At 35.7% G+C, this 19,842-nt stretch overlaps 1 protein-coding gene across 8 annotated transcripts in view; it reads left to right on the forward strand.

Moving 5' to 3' along the window:
* LOC138691352 (zinc finger protein ZFP2-like) overlaps positions 1-19,842 on the forward strand; it is a 206,461-nt gene that overhangs the window by 26,473 nt on the left and 160,146 nt on the right. For 2 of the 8 annotated variants that reach the window (XM_069813246.1, XM_069813247.1), the window contains one exon: positions 2,921-7,253. The exons of 4 other annotated variants lie outside the window; for them this stretch is intronic. In XM_069813246.1, the coding sequence (XP_069669347.1) occupies positions 2,921-3,782 (862 nt within the window). In that variant the 3' untranslated portion in view covers positions 3,783-7,253. Of the gene's footprint in view, positions 1-673; positions 1,344-2,920; positions 7,254-13,986; positions 14,627-19,842 lie in introns of those variants that run through there. 2 more of the 8 variants (XM_069813251.1, XM_069813249.1) reach the window with 2 other exon arrangements.

A 19,842-nucleotide genomic window follows, 5' to 3' on the forward strand; every position in this document is an offset into this window, starting at 1 on the left:
CATACACGAAGATACAGAACAAAGTTCTTTATCAACTGGTAGTGATGACAGAGTCGTTGTGTGTGCACAACGCATTGAGAAGCCACCTCTATTCTACAAGGACGATCCAGATCTGTGGTTCGCAGTGGTGGAAAATGCACTCAGTTTCGCAGAGATTACTCTAGATCAAGCAAAATTCCAATATATAGTAAGTAACGCTGATCATACGTTTATTCCAATTATAGCTGATTTAATTAAATCCCCACCAGCCACGGGTAGGTATGACGCTATTAAAACATGTATCATTGCCGCTTTTGCTGAACCAATCAACAAAAAGCTCAATAGATTATTGAGCGGCATACCTATAGGAGAAAAACGACCATCCCACTATCTACAAGAGCTCAGAAGTTTAGCTTCCGGTCATTTAGGTGAAGAAGTCCTCAAGTCACTTTTCTTAGCGCAACTAGCACCCACTATTAGAATGTCTTTGCTTTACAGAGAAGAGGATAGTTTGGACAAGCTCGCAATTTGAATCTGCTATTTTTCGAGCGTTTTGTAATCTCATTGGTACTACAAAAATATGCAAGACAGCCTTTCATCCCGCCTCAAACGGCATGATAGAGTGTTGGCATTGCTCACTGAAAGCTGCTATCGTGTTACACGGGATCTAAATGTTGGATCGATATCTTTCCAGCTGTTCTACTTGGATTGCGCTTCAGCATCAAAGAAGATTGTGACGCTTCGCCCGCAGTAATGGTTTACGGAGCGACGCTAAGAGAGTTTTTCGTCGACGACCAAATCGAACTGTCGCAACGAGCCTTCGCTGAAAAACACAGACAGTTAATGCACTCTGTCAGATCGACTCCTGCTGCTCACCACTGTAGCAGAAGAGCTTTTCAGCATAAGACACTATATACGTCTACGCATGTCTTTGTTCGTGTAGCAACTAAAGGATCCCTTGTACCACCGTATGAAGGACCTTATAGAATTCTTCGTAGGATATCTGACTATGTGTTCGAAGTCGATATTAACGGGAGCCCTAAAATCATTTCCACAGAAAGACTTAAGCCAACTTTCTATGAAGTTGTTTCTGAAGATGATGGGAACAAGATCTCCGATCATCAACGACGAAGTCCTTCAAATCCTCCACCATTCAGAACTATCCTGGTGCAAGAAAAATTTCGTGACTCAACGTCACTGGGAGGGGAGTACATGTAGGGCTCTGAGTTCTACATTCTCGACTGGCCTACGCCTGTGTTCATTACACAACGGAGTGGGCCATCAAAATTATAGCTCTCCTTGGCAACGGTTTGTTGTTATTGGATTTGTATCTTTCAGACTAGAAATAAAACTGCTTCTGAGTTTGATTGACTTATTATATTGTACTCTTACTACACAGGTAAAAAAAGATGTTGGGAAAATGATGATGTAGATTGACAATTGACAATATTTGGGGTTTCCCGCGAAACTGAATGGTTTTTACAATCATTAGAAGGGGATGAAATTTTCAATTCTATAACGCGGTTATATTGATGTACTATTGACGACACTGTTTACTATCTTCGCCATCTATTCATAGAAGTAGCTACTAACTAAAGGAGCCACACTTATACCAACAAATTATCGATCACTATCGATTAGTAGAGTTGAGATATATTTGAACACCAGTGTAAAAACAGTCTCTATTACAGTCCGTTACTAATATAGTAGGTGGTGTCATCTCTTGGAAAATGTAGAAACTATTTTTGATTTTCTTTCCGAATCCGAATCACAAACTACGGACATTTCGTCACTTTTTTACGTGCAGCCTATGATACGGACACGGGTCTTAAAATACATTTGGCAACCCTAAGAATATTGTGTTCCGATATAGCAAGATAATGGAGATCGAATGTAAATTATGATGTATGAATGTGATTGTTTAAGGTATACAGGAATTTAACTGGTAAGATGAGAAGTGAAATTGCTTCAGAATGCAGAAACTGTATATTTGTATATTGAGAAAGTGTGTCATCTTTTAGGCACTGTTAATATTGTTTCAAATTAAGCATTTAATATTGATTTTTGATAGTTTAATAATTTTATATCAAGTCCTTGTGTAGCATGCTATACTTAGGATGCAACCTAGCAGGTTGCTGATAATGAATCCTGTATGAATAGGAAAATCAGAAATTTTGCATAACAAGATACAGAGAAAGCTAATTATATTCTTACTCATTTTATAAGTGACAACCTGGAATGTGGTTTGGGTTAGAGGTGCCAGATTTTGTCGTAATAAGAAAGGAAGATATATTGAACTACCCAGGGATTTAGTAGCTAATTATTATAAGTTATTGTTTAATATATTGTTAAAGGTGTAAGATTATTACCAATCTTAACTCTATATTAGACATTTAACATTGTAAAATACATTTATCCAATCTGTACCTATGTTACGGGTACATTTGTATTTCCATGGTAAGTATAATAAAACCATTCATAGATATCTAGGAAATCATAAAGCATTGTTAACATCACCCATATTTATCAAATGATTTTGCAGTCTGCAGTAATGTTGTATTATTGAATTATTATTATTGTCCAAGATGAATTTTCTGCATGACTGATTGAAGCTGAGAAATACTTGTAGTTCAGCTTGTATGAAGTCAGCTGAACACTTGTGTCTTACATCTGATCACTTAAACTTCACTTCAAATTTCTGCGGGTCTAAATATTATGTAAGGAATAATAGTTTTGTTGCGGAGAAAAATCGTAGATAACTATGAAATTACAAAGACTTATTTTAAGGTATAAAAAGTAATACGAAAAAAAACGTACAATCTGACAACTCCATATTGAGTACTAGTTAAAAACTCAGTTAATGTTTCTTGCTTATTTTAGTTTTGGTGACGTTGCTTACATTATGTGCCTCTTTTGTATACTCTGCATATTTTGATCCTAGCGTTCCTGATATCCATAACAACAGTGTCCCATCACAGCTCGGAATGGCGTATGGAGAGAACGTGACTGTGGATGTAAATCCTAGAAATTGTCTTTCTTCGGAGAAACACGTCTTCGAAAGCGCTGATGATTGTCGCAATTTTGACAAATTGCTCACAAATCACAATGAAACAGGTGAAAATTCAAATGAATGTAATATACTTTGCAAGACTGTGTCAAATTCCTTATCTCCCAGTTGCCAGGAACAGCCAAATACCGGTAAGAAGCGGTTCAAATGCAATGTGTGTGGAAAGTATTTCTCTCATAAAATAACTCTCAAAAGGCATGCGCTCTCCCACTCAGACGAGAAGCCATTCAAATGTGATGTCTGCGGGAAAAGTTACTCCCTATCTGTAAGCTTAAAACTGCACTCACGCCAGCATAGTAGCGAGAAGCAATTCAAATGTGAAGTTTGCGAAAAGTGTTTTACTTACTCAATAGACCTGAAAAGGCACTTATTCACGCACACGGGTGAGAAGCCGTTCAAATGCAATGTATGTGGAAAGAGTTTCACGCAGTCGGGAAGCTTGAAGGTGCATGCACACAAGCATACCGGTGAAAAGCCGTTCAAATGTGAAGTATGTGAAAAGAGTTTCTGGTACCCAACAGATTTCAGAAGACACACAGTCAAGCATACAAGCGTAAAGACATTCATTTGCGATGTTTGTGGAAAAAGTTTCTGGCTATCGTCAGACTTGAAAATTCATGGCCGCATGCACACAGGCGAGAAGCCATTCAAATGCGAGGTGTGTCAAATGTGTTTCTCGCAAAGGGTAACTCTCAAAAAACATTTACTTAATCACGCAAGCGAGAAGCCACTGTAAGTCGTCTGTGGAAAGTGTTTCATGCAATCGGGAAGTCTAAAATTGAATGCACTCGGGTATAACGTGAGAAGTCGTTCATATAATTATTATGAAGTGTGTGAGAAGTGTTTCTCTTATTCTATAGATTTCCGAAGGCACGCACTCAAGCACTTAGGCATCAGAACATTCATTTTTGATGTCTGTGGAAAAAGTTTCTGGCTGCCCATAGACCTGAAACCCCATGATGGCATGCATACAGGCGTGAAGCATTCAAATGCGATGGCATCATATTTCTTTAGTTCGTAAAATCTGAAAAGGCATGCACTATAGACAGACACAATGCGATGTCTTTGCGACTTGTTTTTCGTATTCATAAAACCGAAATTCAAGCCAAGCTCAATGGCAAGGTTCTATTCAAAAGTGAAATTTTAGAAACTTTTCTCGTATTATGCTGTAAGTCTCAGAAGGCTTATGCTCAACCTCTCTGGCGTTGTTTGTAAATATTGTTTCTTGGAGTACAAATGCAATTTTTTTTTTACTTTTTTTTACTTTCTGTGCAGAATAAGGGCGAGTGCAATGTACTTTGTTTCGTCAAGATTGCTTTTTGTAGATAGTCTCTGATTATTTCAGAGAATCTTTCCGTTCTTTTTATTTCGATTGTATGTATGTATGTATGTATGTATGTATGTATGTATGTATGTATGTATGTATGTATGTAGGTCATTCTCATGAAACCCGTCACTTTTGGAACCCAAAAATGGCAACAACTGAAATTGTAAGGAGATTAATTTTTTTATAGGTATTGGTTAAAGGTGTGAAAGATAAGTCAGGTGTGCTAGTGGCCATGTCTAAATCTTCGTGTGCTACGAGAAATAAAACAAAATCAATTTTCAGATTCCACCGTGTCCACAGCATCTCCACGGTGTCTACAGTTTTAATCCGTGGGTTATTCCTATGGCTCTGTAAAGACAATTTGATTTACACACCGACTTGAAATCAATAATGAAAATAAATAAGTCACAAATTTAATTATTCGTAATAATATTAACTGATTGTTATTAGATATAATGCGATTGAGCCATGTTACAAAATGAAATAAGTATTTATGTTCGCTCGCAAACGTATTTAATTAATAATGTGAAGTATCACTAACAGTTATAAACGCATTAATTTATATGTTTATAAATAATAATACCATAGCGGATTACACTTTTTTACTTGGTTATTTAACGACGCTATATGAACTCGGTTATTTGGCGTCGATGGAATTGGTGATAGCGAGATGGTATTTGGCTGGATGAGTCCAGGGATTCGCCATAGATTATCTGACAGTGACCTTACAGTTGACGAAAACTCGAAAAAAACCCAACCAGGTAATCAGTCCAAGCGGGAATCGAACCCAAGCCCGAGCGAAACTCCAGATCAACTGCCAAGCGCCTCAGCCGACCGAAATACGCCGGTGAATGATTTCACTTATTAATGAAGATATTTAAATAGATATAAGAAATGATTTACGGTTATAGTAATAACAATAATGATAAATATTTTACCTTTAATTCTGATTCTTTTATAAGTACATACACACTTATGCCCTACAAAAAAATAAGAACCACTTCTGTGGAAGACACAAACCAACTTCTTTACGCAAAAGAAATTTTTCAATGACTCATACCACATTGAAATTGACACATATAACTCAATTAATTGAAAATTAACAAATTTTTATTTTCTATATTGATGCGTCTTTATTGTATCACGGGATGCTTGTACTCCAAACTGTGGCTACTCTTGTGTCGGTAGGAATTATTCTGGCAAACAGCTGTGCGAGAAACTACTCTCTTACAGTGCTGCAGCATTTTATAAGTCTTAATTATTTTGACACTTATGATGATCCGTCTTACTGATTGTTTACTTTTATATTCTACAGAAGAGAATGATTTTAATTGTTGTTCTAGCAACTCTCCAAGGATCAGTTTCTTCTTTATGTCAGAAGGAAATGGACGCCCCTCTTAGCAAAGTACGAACTGTAGTGCGCGAGGAAGATTGGTTTGCTTTTTTCTTCTCTGTGATAGAGTGTAGCATAGACCTATTTCTTTTTTTTTTTTTTTACACGTGAAAAAGCTTTTCCAATTTATTTTTCTGTTAAACGTTTAAGCTTAATGTTTCGGCTTTTAGTTTTCGAATAACTTCACTACCTTTTATTAGCAGTAGAGCATTTGTATCCTTTCCCAAATTACTATGATTACATTGTTGAATATATTTGTTCTTAATTTTCGTGGAATATTCTCTCATCCATCCTCTTCGTTTTTCCTTTGCTCTCTTAATTCTCTATTAGTCATGGCCGAAACTGTCAATTTTTTCTTGCTTCTTCCTCTCAGCCCATATCTTACTCTCCGACGCTATGTAAGCAGCGTGCTTTTCAGGATCTGCTTCCATCGTTAAACACTCTGGTTCTATTTTCCTTGCAAGTTGCACGTTTCGACTTTTGACATTTCTTGAAACGTCAGATTTCTTACTTTTATAAATTTCTGTCTTTAAGCTTATTTTTCTTGTCCTTCCCTTATTCTCGTATTTTTTCCGTCCTCTAGTCAGTTCACCGCCACTCATCGTGTAATACAGATACATGATAGAGTCGCAATATTGTATCCATATAGAACTATGTAGAGACCATATTCTTCCAGCTACATCATAAACATCACATCAATAATAATTATCATGGCCTGTGAACTAAATATCCCATTCTAAATAAATGCACGGTGTTTACAGCCACGGTGTCCACATTTCAGACTTTTCGTTGGTGTGTTCCAATTACTTTTAAGCATATTCATTTTTCCGATCATATTTCATAAATAGCTTATGAAGTCATTATTTACCCAGCCGTTGGTAATCCCCTCTTGCATAGTTGAGCTGGCACTTTATCCTCGGTGTCCACTGCTTTTGAGCCTGATACGCAAGTGCAGATTTTTTTTTATGCCTGAGAAAGCACCGACAATTCACCGTCTTCGTCTTCCGAATGTTCTGGAAGCACCATATTGAACTTCTCTTTTAAAGCGGCAAATTCAAAGCAAAGAATCATCCATTCCATGTCAAAGCCAAAAACTCGTGGACAAAAACTACACCACTTCTGTAGAGACATTGGGCACTTTTATAAAACTGTTGTATATGGGATGTTTACTTCCTTTAACACACTTTTCAATACAATGTGTTTCTTTGTAATCGGATTTATACTTTAAAGGTGATATTCATTGAAATTTATATTTTGTAGTGGGGGACATCCACGGTGTCCACATGTTTGGTTATTCCAAGCTATGCATGACGGTAAGAAAATGTAATATCGACCTAAGTGTAGGGTGGGTAACTAGGTGTAATAGTGCTGTATTCTTTACACAGGAGACATTTTTCAAGTTACAAGATATTGCAGAAATCAATGCAGGGGAAATAAATGTGATGGGTTTCGTGAGAATGACCCGTGTGTGTATATATATATATATATATATATATATATATATATATATATATATATATATATATATATATATATATATATATATACACACACAGTGTGGCGCAATAGTAACTGCACACTTATTTCACTTATGTTAATTTTTAATTATTTGAACATGATACAGGCCTTACGAACAAATTACAGCACACATTACTTCTTTTTATGTTCAAACTGTCTCTCTTCTTCATCAATACACCATTGAAGTCTGCCTGGAACACTCTGACACGCATGCAAACACAGCTGAATGTTGTCCAGATTGTTGGTTTTCCGTGTACTAGTAAGTACAGTTATATCAGTTTATATGTCTCGATAACTTGAATGTGATGTCATCAGACCATAAAATGTTAAAAAAGAATTCTGGTCAAATCGATACTGATCGAGCATAATTTCACAAAATTGTAGTCGCCTGTCTGGATCTTCTTTCAGCAACCCATGTATCAAGCTTCATAAGAGTTCATGGTTAAAATTTAGTAGTATCAATTCTGTATTATTACAATAAAATTGTGGAAATTATACAAAAAAAAAAAAAAAAAAAAAAACAAGCAAATTTGATTAACGAAAAAAAACATTGCAGGTGTGTGATCAGTGACTGAAGCTCTCCTGATGCAATATCCTTTGGATTGACCGACGTGCCATTTCTGTAATCTCTACTGGTAATCTCCTTGTGGACTTCTTTGGACTAGGCATAACAGCCAGACAGATATTGAGTTCATTTTCCTCAGTTCGTGCTGTCCTAGGTCGTCCACTGTGAGGTGCATTCAAAACAGAACCTTCAGTTTCAAATTGATGAATTAAATTGTAAACAGCCTTACTTGTTCGTGAATTTGACTCGATATGTTCTCTCCATTCCCTCAGTACAACACTTACACCGCTTGGGTAAGCGGTCTTCAAAGCGAAAATACTTTCTTCTTTCATTAACATTTTGTGAAAACTGTTACTTGTGTTGTCAGGACTAAGTTGCATTGGTTAATAAATAAATGATTCATGTGTTAACAGTACGCGTCATTTCCTCTTTCCTACCAACTAGTATAACCATATCAACTTACATAGTATGTCCTACCAACCTAGAAATGTTAAAATGTTATGTTTTATTTAATGACGCTCGCAACTGCCGAGGTTATTCAGAGTCGCCAGTGTGCCGGAATTTTGTCCCGCAGGAGTTCTTTTACATGCCAGTAAATCCACTGACATGAGTCTGTTGCATTTAAGCACACTTAAATGCCATCGACCTGGCCTGGAATCAAACCTGCTACCTCTGGCATAGAAGGCCAGCACTATACCAACTGCGCCAACCAGGCTGACACCATCCTAGAAACATACATTCCCTAAGTGTGTAGTTACTTTTGCGCCACTCTGTATTGTAGTGTGTGTGTGTGTTGTTTTTTTTTCACCTATGGGCTAAACCCAGTCACTGATCACACACCTGCAATGTTTTTTTTCGTTAATCAAATTTGCTTTTTTTTTTTTTTTTTTTTTTTTTTTCCCACAATTTTATTGTAATAATACAGAATTGATACTACTAAATTTTAACCATGAACTCTTATGAAGCTTGAACTTTATATTCAGTTTTCTTTGTTTGTTTTGAGGTGTAAATTCTTTTGAAGCCTAAAGTAGTTAAATTTTCTGTTATACCATAAGCTTGTGTCAAAAAGACATAGCGCCCTGTATTAATTCCATACTAATTTACTTTCTACAAATTTTATTTCGTACTCAGATGTCACCTGTATGTTTCCTTTTTTATTTCGTTGTTTAACAACGCTGTCTCAACAAATAGGTTATGTAGCGGTTGTGGAATTCGTGATAGCGAGATGATGTTTGGCGAGAATATTCGCCATAGATTACCAGGCATTCGCTTCATGGTTGGGAAAACCTGAGAAAAACCCTACCAGGTAATCAGTCAAATGGAAATTGAAATCATGCCCATGCGCTACTCTGGATCAGCAGACAGACGTGCTACCTGCATGAGCTATGTCGGTGTGCCTATTGTAAAACGTTTGTATATATTAATCAGAGTACTGTTCATATAATTTATTATGCTTGAAGATTTGGTGACAGCTGCAATGAAGGATATACAACCTAGCTCCCACAATTCTGTTCTATGGTTTGTCATGATATGGTCATGTAACTGTGTTATGGCATTCAGTGGCAGACTTTATCTTCATCCATTATTTGGAAATGCCATGTGAGAAATTTAATAATCGATATATTATAATATCTTCATTTGTTTAAGTAATAGATGTTTACGAAGAATTGTAAAAATTAGATGGCCAGGGGCCTGTTTCTCAAAACTCATGGACTAGTAATACTAGTCTGTACAGTAGTAATAATAGTTTGTTTTACAAGTCTGTGTTTCTAGAAACTACAAGGGTAAAGTAGTAGTTACCAGGGGCCTGTTTCTCAAAACTCATGGACTAGTAATACTAGTCTGTACAGTAGTAATATTAGTTTATTTTACAAGTCTGTGTTTCTAGAAACTACAAGAGTAAAGTAGTAGTTACCAGTTCACAGACTAGTAATATTGGTCGATTTCACCAGTTCATAAGTGATTCTGTTTCTCAAAATGCTAATCTAGTTGATTACACTAGTATTCAACAGGAATATTCCTACAAGACTGTAAAGACTGGTGATTTCTATATTATCAGTTACCAGTGACAACCTTTCTCAGATAAAACAAAATATTGTAGTTATTTTCTTTTAATATCTGGTTTGGTGATTCCGAATGAAGTCATGAAGAAGTTGTGAGAAGAGCTAAAACTGTATCGAGAAGGAACAATTATTATTCCTTTACGGGAGCATTGTTTAAATATAATGAACGGTTTAGGTAAAGTACTGAAAAGCTTGAAAAGTTATTAAATATAGTGGGACCTGCCTTAACAAGACAAAAAAAATAGAAGTCTTGCATTATCAGCAAAGCTTCAAATACAAATTGCTCTACAAATCGGGATGTTGATTATTTCCAATGCCATCTAGTCTTTCTCTCCTAGACCAGCAACACTTGCAGAATTTTTTCCTAATAATCTAATACCAATTCATCAACTAATTTTTACTAGCTTTCCTCCTCCACTGCCAGTTCTTCTGACATTGTCAACTTTAACCTACAAATTAAATATATAACGACAATAATTTATGAATAGATAAAATGTAAAACAAAAAAAATTAGCGAATTTTTCATCAAGTCATAAGTGGCATTCATGTCGGCAGTAGACCCACTAGCTACATCATATGTTCAAATTACGATACTGTGAACTTGAATTGGTACTTATCAAAATTGCTTTCTTAATGTTGGGCCAGTAAGTGTCCCTAACGTATGCATAATCTTTGTTCTGAGGTATCAGTTCCATAGCCTCACACATTACAACACTTTTTGTCCATTCGTTTATTTCATCATTTTTTGTTAACATGCTTGAAAAAGCACCGAATAATAATCCTTTGATTTATTAATCATATTGAGTATAGTTAATTTGCTTTCAACTGATGGAATTTCAACCGAAAAGAGAAATCGAAACCACAATACAAACAACTTAGCCTTCTAACCTCAAATAACAATACCTACCAATGACTATAAACAAATGAACTCAATCAGCTGACTAGTGAAACAGATCATGTAACTAGTGAAAAATTGTCACAAGTTACTAGACTGGTAAAATAGTTTGAGAAACAGAATCTACTAGAGCTGGTGAAATATACTCTGGTAACTAGTAACTGGTGAACTACTAAACTAGTATTTTTGAGAAACAGGCCCCAGTTCACAGACTAGTAATATTGGTCGATTTCACCAGTTCCTAAGAGATTCTGTTTCTCAAAATGCTAATCTAGTTGATTATACTAGTATTCAACAGGAATATTCCTACAAGACTCTAAAGACTGGTGATTTCTATATTATCAGTTACCAGTGGCAACCTTTCTCAGATAATCAAAACAAAATATTGTAGTTATTTTTTTAATATATGTGGTTTAGTGATTCCGATTGAAGTAGTAAAGAAGTTGTTGTGAGAAGAGCTAAAACTATATCGAGAAGGAACAATTATTATTCCTTTACGGGAGCATTCTTTAAATATAATGAATGGTTTAAATAAAGTGCTGAAAAGCTTGGAGAGTTGTTAAATATAGTGGAACCTGCCATAACAAGACAAACAAATAGAAGTCATGCATTATCAGCAAAGCTTCAAATACAAATTGCTCTACAAATCGGGATGTTGATTATTTTCCAATGCCATCTTTCTATTCTAGACCAGCAACACTTTCAGAATTTTTTCCTAATAATCTAATACCAATTCATCAACTGCAGTAATTTTTGCTGGCTTTCCTCCTCCACTGCCAGTTCTTCTGACATTGTCAACTTTAGCCTGCAAATTAAATACAAAACGACACTAATCTACGAATAGATCAAATGTAAAACTGAAAAAAAAAAAAATAGCCAATTTTTCAAGTCATAAGTGGCATTCATGTCGCCAGTAGACCCACTAGCTGCATAATGCGTTCATATTATGATACTGTGAACTTGAATTGGTACTCGTCAAAGTTGCTTTCTTAATGTTGGGCCAGTAAGTGTCCCTAACGTATGCATAATCTTTGTTCTGAGGTATCAGTTCCATAGCCTCACATGTTACAAATTTTTTTGTCCATTCGTTTATTTGATCATTTTTTGTTATTATGCTTGAAAAAGCACCGAATGATATATCCTTTGATTCATTAATCATATTGAGTATAGTTAATTTGCTTTCAATTGATGGAATTTCAAGAAAAGAGAGAAGTAAGAACCAAAGCACAAACAACTTAGCCTTGTAAACTCAAATAACAATACCTACCAATGACTATAAACAAATGAACTCAATCAGCTGACTAGTGAAAGAGATCATGTGACTAGTGAAAAATTGTCACAAGTTACTAGACTGGTGAAATAGTTTGAGAAACAGAATCTACTAGAGCTGGTGAAATATACTCTGGTAACTAGTAACTGGTGAACTACTAAACTAGTATTTTTGAGAAACAGGCCCCAGATATAATCACAAACTCAGAACTATGGAAGATAACAAATCAGAAAGAAATCACAATAGAAATTAAAAGACGAAAGTGGAATTGGATAGGGCACACACAATCAGGAAAGAAGATGGAGCAGTAGAAAGAATGGCTTTGGATTGGAACCCCCAGGGTAGTAGAACAAGAGGAAGGCCAAAAATACATGGAAGAGAACAGTTTTGGAGGAAATTGCTAGGGAGGGGAAAACATGGAGCGAAGTGAAAAAGTTGGCTACAAATAGGGTCCGATGGAGGCACTTTGTGAAAGCCCTATGCTCCTCATGAGGAGATACAGGAGTTTGATTGATATGTTTAAGGGATTTTTTATTATTTTTCAGTTTTTCATTCCTGAATATTTTCTCTAGTGGATAGTTTGTACTATTTCAAACACTCTTTCTACTTTATACTTTCATTTAACAAAGAAGCGAACAAAGATGTGCATTCGTGTTTACTTTTTTTGTTTGCAAATAGATTTTTTTTTAGCTTAAAACACATGTTTATGATTGATATTTGGAATGATTTTCACTCCTTTACTTTCTCTCTCCTTCTGGTTTTTCTCTCTATACTTTCCATGATTTTCGAAATTTCTGTGTCGTATATTCTTTTTACTCCTCAATTTTTATTCTCATTGTTTATACATTTTTATATATTTATATTTCTCCGAATTCATCTTCATTCCTTTTGTTAACAATATATTTTAATGTTGCTTTGTTTAATCGAAGTTCGTTTTACACTAATTTTGAAGGGTTTTATTGCCATAGTTCGTATTATTCTCCCTTGACTCCCACACCTTTGAGATGGTAGTGTTTTTACGTCAGTTGTCTTGTAGAGGCTTACGATAAGTAGCAAACCTTGCGATCTATTATATTTAGGTTGCAGATGTTAACAAGTTCATTTTCCTTTAATGCGTGTGAGCGCCTTCTTGTTAACTTTGCTCAATCTGCTGGATTTGCTCCATTGTATTCTGTTTCAGTGTTTTCGGCATAGCCAATCAACCATGTAAGTTCGATGTATGTGGAAAGTGTTTTCTATAACTTCATTTTCTTTGAGTTTACTATCTTCGCTTTTCCATTATTCTTTGCTTTCGTTTTTTCTCTTTCTATTATTCGTTTTGTTTTTCCCTTTATTTTCTCGTTCTTTCTCTTTGTTTTTGCATTCTTCTTTACTTTCGCCAGGGATAAATAATAGGAAGCGAAACTACGGTCATCACCATCTAACATATACAGGAAGAAGTGACAGACCGGTGTCCGGTGTCATAGGTAGTGAATGGCAAAATGCATTTGTTCTCCTGTGGTTCTCCACATATCCGTTAGATAAGAAGCAACAAATATGTAAAAATATCTGCACATATATTCTGCTCCTGGATGCAGGAATGTGGTACGGGTGTGTGTATGCAGTGTATTATTAAACAATGTTGTTTATGGTCCTTTTATATCTTTTAACGCTTGTTAAAATGTTGTAAAGTAAGTAGATAGTAAAGTACAATTTCAATTACGAGTATGTAATGTTTTATTTTCTTGTCTGTCCATTTAAGATGTATTTTAATAAGTTGTGTTAGAAGATAGTGTTTTTCTCACATGTCAGGATCCTCATATTTTTTCATTTCGCTCGACTTCAATATGAATTTTCAGTGGAAGATGGAAGGAATAATAATCGAAATGATTTACATTGATTACTAACCTCTGACTTTGTTTACTTAAAGTTCTGTTTCAGTGAACTATTGGGCCGAATAGGACTTTAGGCAACTTGTCCTGCACAGGCTTCATTGTGCACCACTAAACTCGGAGTATTTTCTCAAGATTTCTGGATAATACAGACAAAACTAATAATAAATAATTACTTAATTAACTTAGGCAACTGCGCGTACTCGGAAAGCCTGTGACTTGCCTCTACTCATAGTGATTCAATTCAGCAAAATTCAAGGCAGTTGAATGAATTTTATATGTGATTGGCTGATGTCAGCTCAACACTCAACACACCCGGACCCAACTTCAGCTGCACATGATGGAAGGAGCTGGAAACCTGTCTGTCTTGTCTTTGATTTTGATGTTAATGTGGACAACCAATGTACCAGTACTTCAGAAAACAAGAAAACAAAGTGACTCGGCAGTTTAAATGTATAGGACCAATACTGGGGTATAATCCAAGACAGAGTTTTTCAGTGAAGGTGCAAAGTTAGAAATTGCTTAAGCAAAAGGAAATGGTTACTTACTTACAAATGGCTTTTAAGGAACCCGAAGGTTCATTGCCGCCCTCACATAAGCCCGCCATCGGTCCCTATCCTGTGCAAGATTAAGCCAGTCTCTATCATCATACCCCACCTCCCTCAAATCCATTTTAATATTATCCTCCCATCTACGTCTCGGCCTCCCTAAAGGTCTTTTTCCCTCCGGTCTCCCAACTAACACTCTATATGCATTTCTGGATTCGCCCATACGTGCTACATGCCCTGCCCATCTCAAACGTCTGGATTTCAAGTTCCTAATTATGTCAGGTGAAGAATACAATGCGTGCAGTTCTGTGTTGTGTAACTTTCTCCATTCTCCTGTAACTTCATCCCGCTTAGCCCCAAATATTTTCCTAAGCACCTTATTCTCAAACACCCTTAACCTATGTTCCTCTCTCAGAGTGAGAGTCCAAGTTTCACAGCCATATGGTGGTGGTTGATTTTTTAAAAAGCAATTGAAAAACAGTTTTCCATGAATTTCGCATGTAAATGACAGTTTATTGTTCTGTTATGTAAAACAGCGTCACTGGCGTCACAGACAATCCAATGATCAACGACCTACAAGTAACTTCACACATTTGTATAATAGAGTTATTATTTCTCTTAAAATTAAAAATTAAGCCTGATGTCATTCTCCCACATTCATCGTTCACCACTTGTAGTCGTTGACGAAGTCTTCTAGTGTTAAGTTAAATTTCTGCAAAGCTTGGTCTGCAGCAGAAACGATTTCAGGAGAAGGTTTCATTTTCTTGAAGGTCACAGATATGAAGGCTGAAAACAACCATAATATACATTCAATTATTATAGAGCACATCCGCTTCTAAACCATAGGTGCCATGCTCACTAAAATTTACATAGTCTGTTTGTAATGTGTCGCATACTCAAGAACAACTTGGAAAGTAGTACATTTAGTTACTTTTCCGTTGCTACTTTACCGATAATAAGAAAAATTGTGAATAATGAAATCTATGGAAAATTCTATGCTATTTTGTCAGTACGTTGTTTAAAAAAGCTGTTTGAACTACTAGGTTATTTAACGTCGTTAGAATTAGTGATAACCATATTATGATATTTGTCAAGATGAAGTGAAGATTACCACATTTTCGCGTTATAGTCGAGAAATCCTGGCTCAATTCGAAATGGAACTAATACCTGATCGCTTTTTCTACCTCCCTAACAAGCTCTTTTACTTGTCTTTCTGTGAATATGGACAAGACAAAAAAAATAATGTTATTAAAAAGACACTTTGATCACATACTTTTTATTCATGTCGCAGTAATTCAATGCATTATCTATATTGGTAATGATTACTATTTGCAATTTACTTTATCGAATTATAATTGAAGACAGGGAGGGGAGTACGTCAAGGATGTCCTTTATAACCTATTCTGTTCAATATCTACTTGGAGAATTTAGTAAATAACTGTTTTTAGAACGTGGAATGATAGTAAGGGATATGTTTCTGGAGCTAAATGACAGCTGCGAGCATTATGAGATAAAGATAAATACAAATAAAACGAAGATCATGGTCATAGGCAGAAGAATAAAGAAGGTAAATTTGTGAATTCTATATGAGACAGTAGAGCAAGTGGACAGCTTCAAATACGTACTGTAAGCAATAACATGAGTTGCTGCCAGGAAGTCAAAAGAAGGATAGCTTTGGCCCATGAAGCTTTTAATAGGAAAAGGAGCATCTTCTGCGGACCTCTGGCAAAAGAACTAAAGAAGAGACCAGTGAAGTGCTTTGTGTGGAGTGGGGCATTGTATGAGCCAGAAGCATGGACATTACGGCGAAGTGAAGAGGTGTCTAGAAGCATTTTTGAAATGTAGATATGGAGAAGAATGGAACGTGTGAAGTGGACAGACAGAATAAGAAATGAAGTTGTGTTGGAAAGAATGATGCTCATATTGATCAGGAAGAAAAAAAAATAGTAATTGTTTGGGTGGTTAGCGGACATTTCGTCCAACGATTCTCGTTCAATGGTACATTTCGTCCGGACTCACTTTCTTAACACTATTTCGGTCAAGAATGTTTGTCTAATTGCACATTTCGTCCAGACCATTCCAGCCAAGAATTTTCGTCCACACTTTATTATATTGCCCAATGTATTACGTAATATATAATATAATATAATATAATATAATATAATATAATATAATATAATATAATATAATATAATATAATGTACCGTCGCGAGGGGTGACTTTGTGCCATTCGCGAAAAACGTATGGAAGTATTCTTTAAGACCGTGACAAGGTTTTAAAGTCTACTTCCTTACATTTAGTAGTCTATAAAACGTTGTGACGGTTTTAAAGACTACTTCCTTACGTTTTTTTATGAAATGCGCGAATGGCACAAAGTCACCCTCATGGCACGCGACGGTAATAAATAAATTATGTAATATAGTAAAAATGTTGACAAAATATGACTAATGTTCATCTTCTGATTCAGGGTCATGTTCAGCAGGATTAATAACTACTCTGTAACAAAGTCCTCTCAGGTAGTCCTCCACACGATCGTATTCTTTATAATCCTGCGCTGGAGGTTCGTTTGGGTTATCCTCTGTTCTTGCTTGATTCACAATTTTCCGCGTCTCACTTTCAACGGAACCAGAGTGTTGAAGTTCTCTCGTTCCATCTTATATTACTGTTATATTTTCCAAATCAATAGTTGTAGTACAACGGGATCACAAGTATTCTTTGTTCGCATCTCTAGTAGCGTCTAGTGGTATTACGGTTCATCGAGCGGAAGTGGTAACAAAATGAATATAACAGAAGCATTGGCTTTCCTTTACTCGTGTGGGTATTTCTACCATTTCTCAAAGTGTTGAAATGAACTTCAATTTAGAAAATAATATATCATATTATGAAAGAATAACGTTACTGGGCACCAAATTCAACAAAATAGAAATAAATGAAATAATACCGTTACTATGCAACTATAAATGTCTCTACGTAAAGATTATTTTTTTTTGTCCTACAGAATCTATCTGTTATGTTATTAGAGGAGAAAAATTCGCTCCGGCGCCGGGATCGAACCCAGGTCCATGGTTCTACTTACCAAGCGCTCTAACCACTGAGCTACGCCGGAGTTTAATCCACAGCACCGGGTCGAAAAAAAATCTTTACATAGATTCTTCGCCCAACAGTGCATGTACTTTGGAATCCCGGCCACCAAAGTCACTCAATTGAGTGCGCTCCTTGCATAATCGCAGCTGACTTAATATAGTCAACATATATGTCGAACAAGGAGTAAAGTCACAAAGGGAAAAACACTAGAGGAGGGAGATTCGATCCGGTGCTGTGGATTGAACTTCGGCGTAGCTCGGTGATTAGAGCGCTTGATACGTAGAATGGAGGACCCAGGTTCGATTCCCAGCGCCGGAGCGAATTTTTCTCCTCTAATAACAATAGAAATGTCCCGCTGGACGCTATGTCTTACTGGACGTATGCGCTAAGGACAAAGCTTAAATGTCTCAATGGACGAAATGTCTAAAAGAACGAAATGTCTTATTGGACGATAGGCGCTATGGGCGAAGCTTGTTGGACAAAAAGTCCTGGTTGAGAAGAAACTGTCTACTGAAGGATGCACTACTGGAAGGAATGGTCAACGGGAGAAGAGTTTGGGACAGAAGAAGTTATCAGATGTTAGACGACGTTAAGATATATGGATCACATGCGGAGATAAAGAGGAAGCAGAAAATAGGAAAGATTGGAGAAAGTTGGGCTGCCCTTGAGCAGAACACTGTGAATGAATGAATTGAAGAAATCCCGGAATAACTGTAATTAATATTTCAGATGAAAAGAAAATAATTTCAGGAACTTCTTTAGGCCTATATTTACTATCACATCCATTTAACTAAACAAGGACTGAATATTATTTAGCCATTGAACGCAATAATTTAATGTTATAAATAAATCTTTTAAAATTGATTTTTCCGTGCACATCTTTCAAGAATTTGTTACTACATCCTTTTTCCGGGGAGGTCTTCAATTAAAAAGGTAGCTTAATTGAAATCGTTGAATAAGCACACAAGTTAGACGTTAACTTGTTTATAGATTGAGGATAGAACAGATTAGATTTTCACAAACAAAATATATCTGATTTCACAATTAAATTGCACAGTTTAAATGGATTAGTTAGGAGGAATATTTCGCAAGTTTACATAATGCACTTCTACGTGTTTTGTAATCACGTGTAGCCCTTTTAATGCTTCGAAACCGATATATTGGCTCGCTTGTGTTATGTACATATTTCCACCGGCCGATCCATTGATAGTGATTTTTACATGCTCCTTATTCCTCTTTTAGTCATATTATGTCAACACATGCCATACAAACATATGAAGGAAAGTCTCTTCTTCCAATATTTAGCACTATCGATAAATTCTGGACTATAAAGGGTGGAAGTGAAATAACCCTGCACCTTGAAAGGGACGATAAGGTACACTTAAATGAATAGAAAAATCTATATTGCGTTTTGTGATTAAATGCACGGTTAATTAGAAAATTAAGTTGGAAGTTTCTGCAGTCTGGCAACATCGCCGATAACACAATGGTTTTCTTCTCGTCAGAGGTCAACGAACTAAGATCTGTCTTTCTAGGTAAAGCATGTCAAAGAAAACCATGAATGGCATTCACCATAGCCGTGGTTGGACTTTTCTACAGTGGTTAGATGATTGACAGCTCAGCTGAGAGTTCGATAGCTCGAAAGTTAGTTGCTAGTCTCTTGTCATATATACATAGGCCTACTATGAGAATTGCCCGTAGTCTGTTTCAGAAGGTAATAGTTTTCTTTTGTTTTTGTTTTACTCTTGATTGAATTTACTTTTTTTTAAGTGTATCAGTAATGCAGTAATATAATTCAGTTTTCTAATGGAACTAAGAAGTAAAACATTCATAATAACTTGTAAATATCGAAAGTTTTTTTTTCAAGTACAGTTACGTGCTGTATAATACTTACAATCGAAGTAGATATTTTCTTGTGCAATATTTGAGGTGTGGCATAATATAATTTCAGTGATTTAAAAAATCAAATGTTTATAAATCTGTTTTCCATACTTCAAAATATTAAAAATATCAGTAGTTTAGAATGAATTATTCATTACATGAGGAGGGAGGAGGTAATGTATTATGAAATTAGCTAATTAGATATTTTACAATAAGCATGTTTAATATTACAGTTTCGGAGTAAACCGCTTGTATGAATCTATTTCAGTACGAATATATTATATACAGAGTTCCGAATTTTATGTATAGTATCTTAAATATTAATATTTAACGTAAGAACCGTGTAACATATGTAAGCACCCCAAGGTTGTAGTTCGTAGT

Source organism: Periplaneta americana, chromosome 16, assembly GCF_040183065.1.
Source record: "Periplaneta americana isolate PAMFEO1 chromosome 16, P.americana_PAMFEO1_priV1, whole genome shotgun sequence".
NCBI classification, from domain to species: domain Eukaryota; kingdom Metazoa; phylum Arthropoda; class Insecta; order Blattodea; family Blattidae; genus Periplaneta; species Periplaneta americana.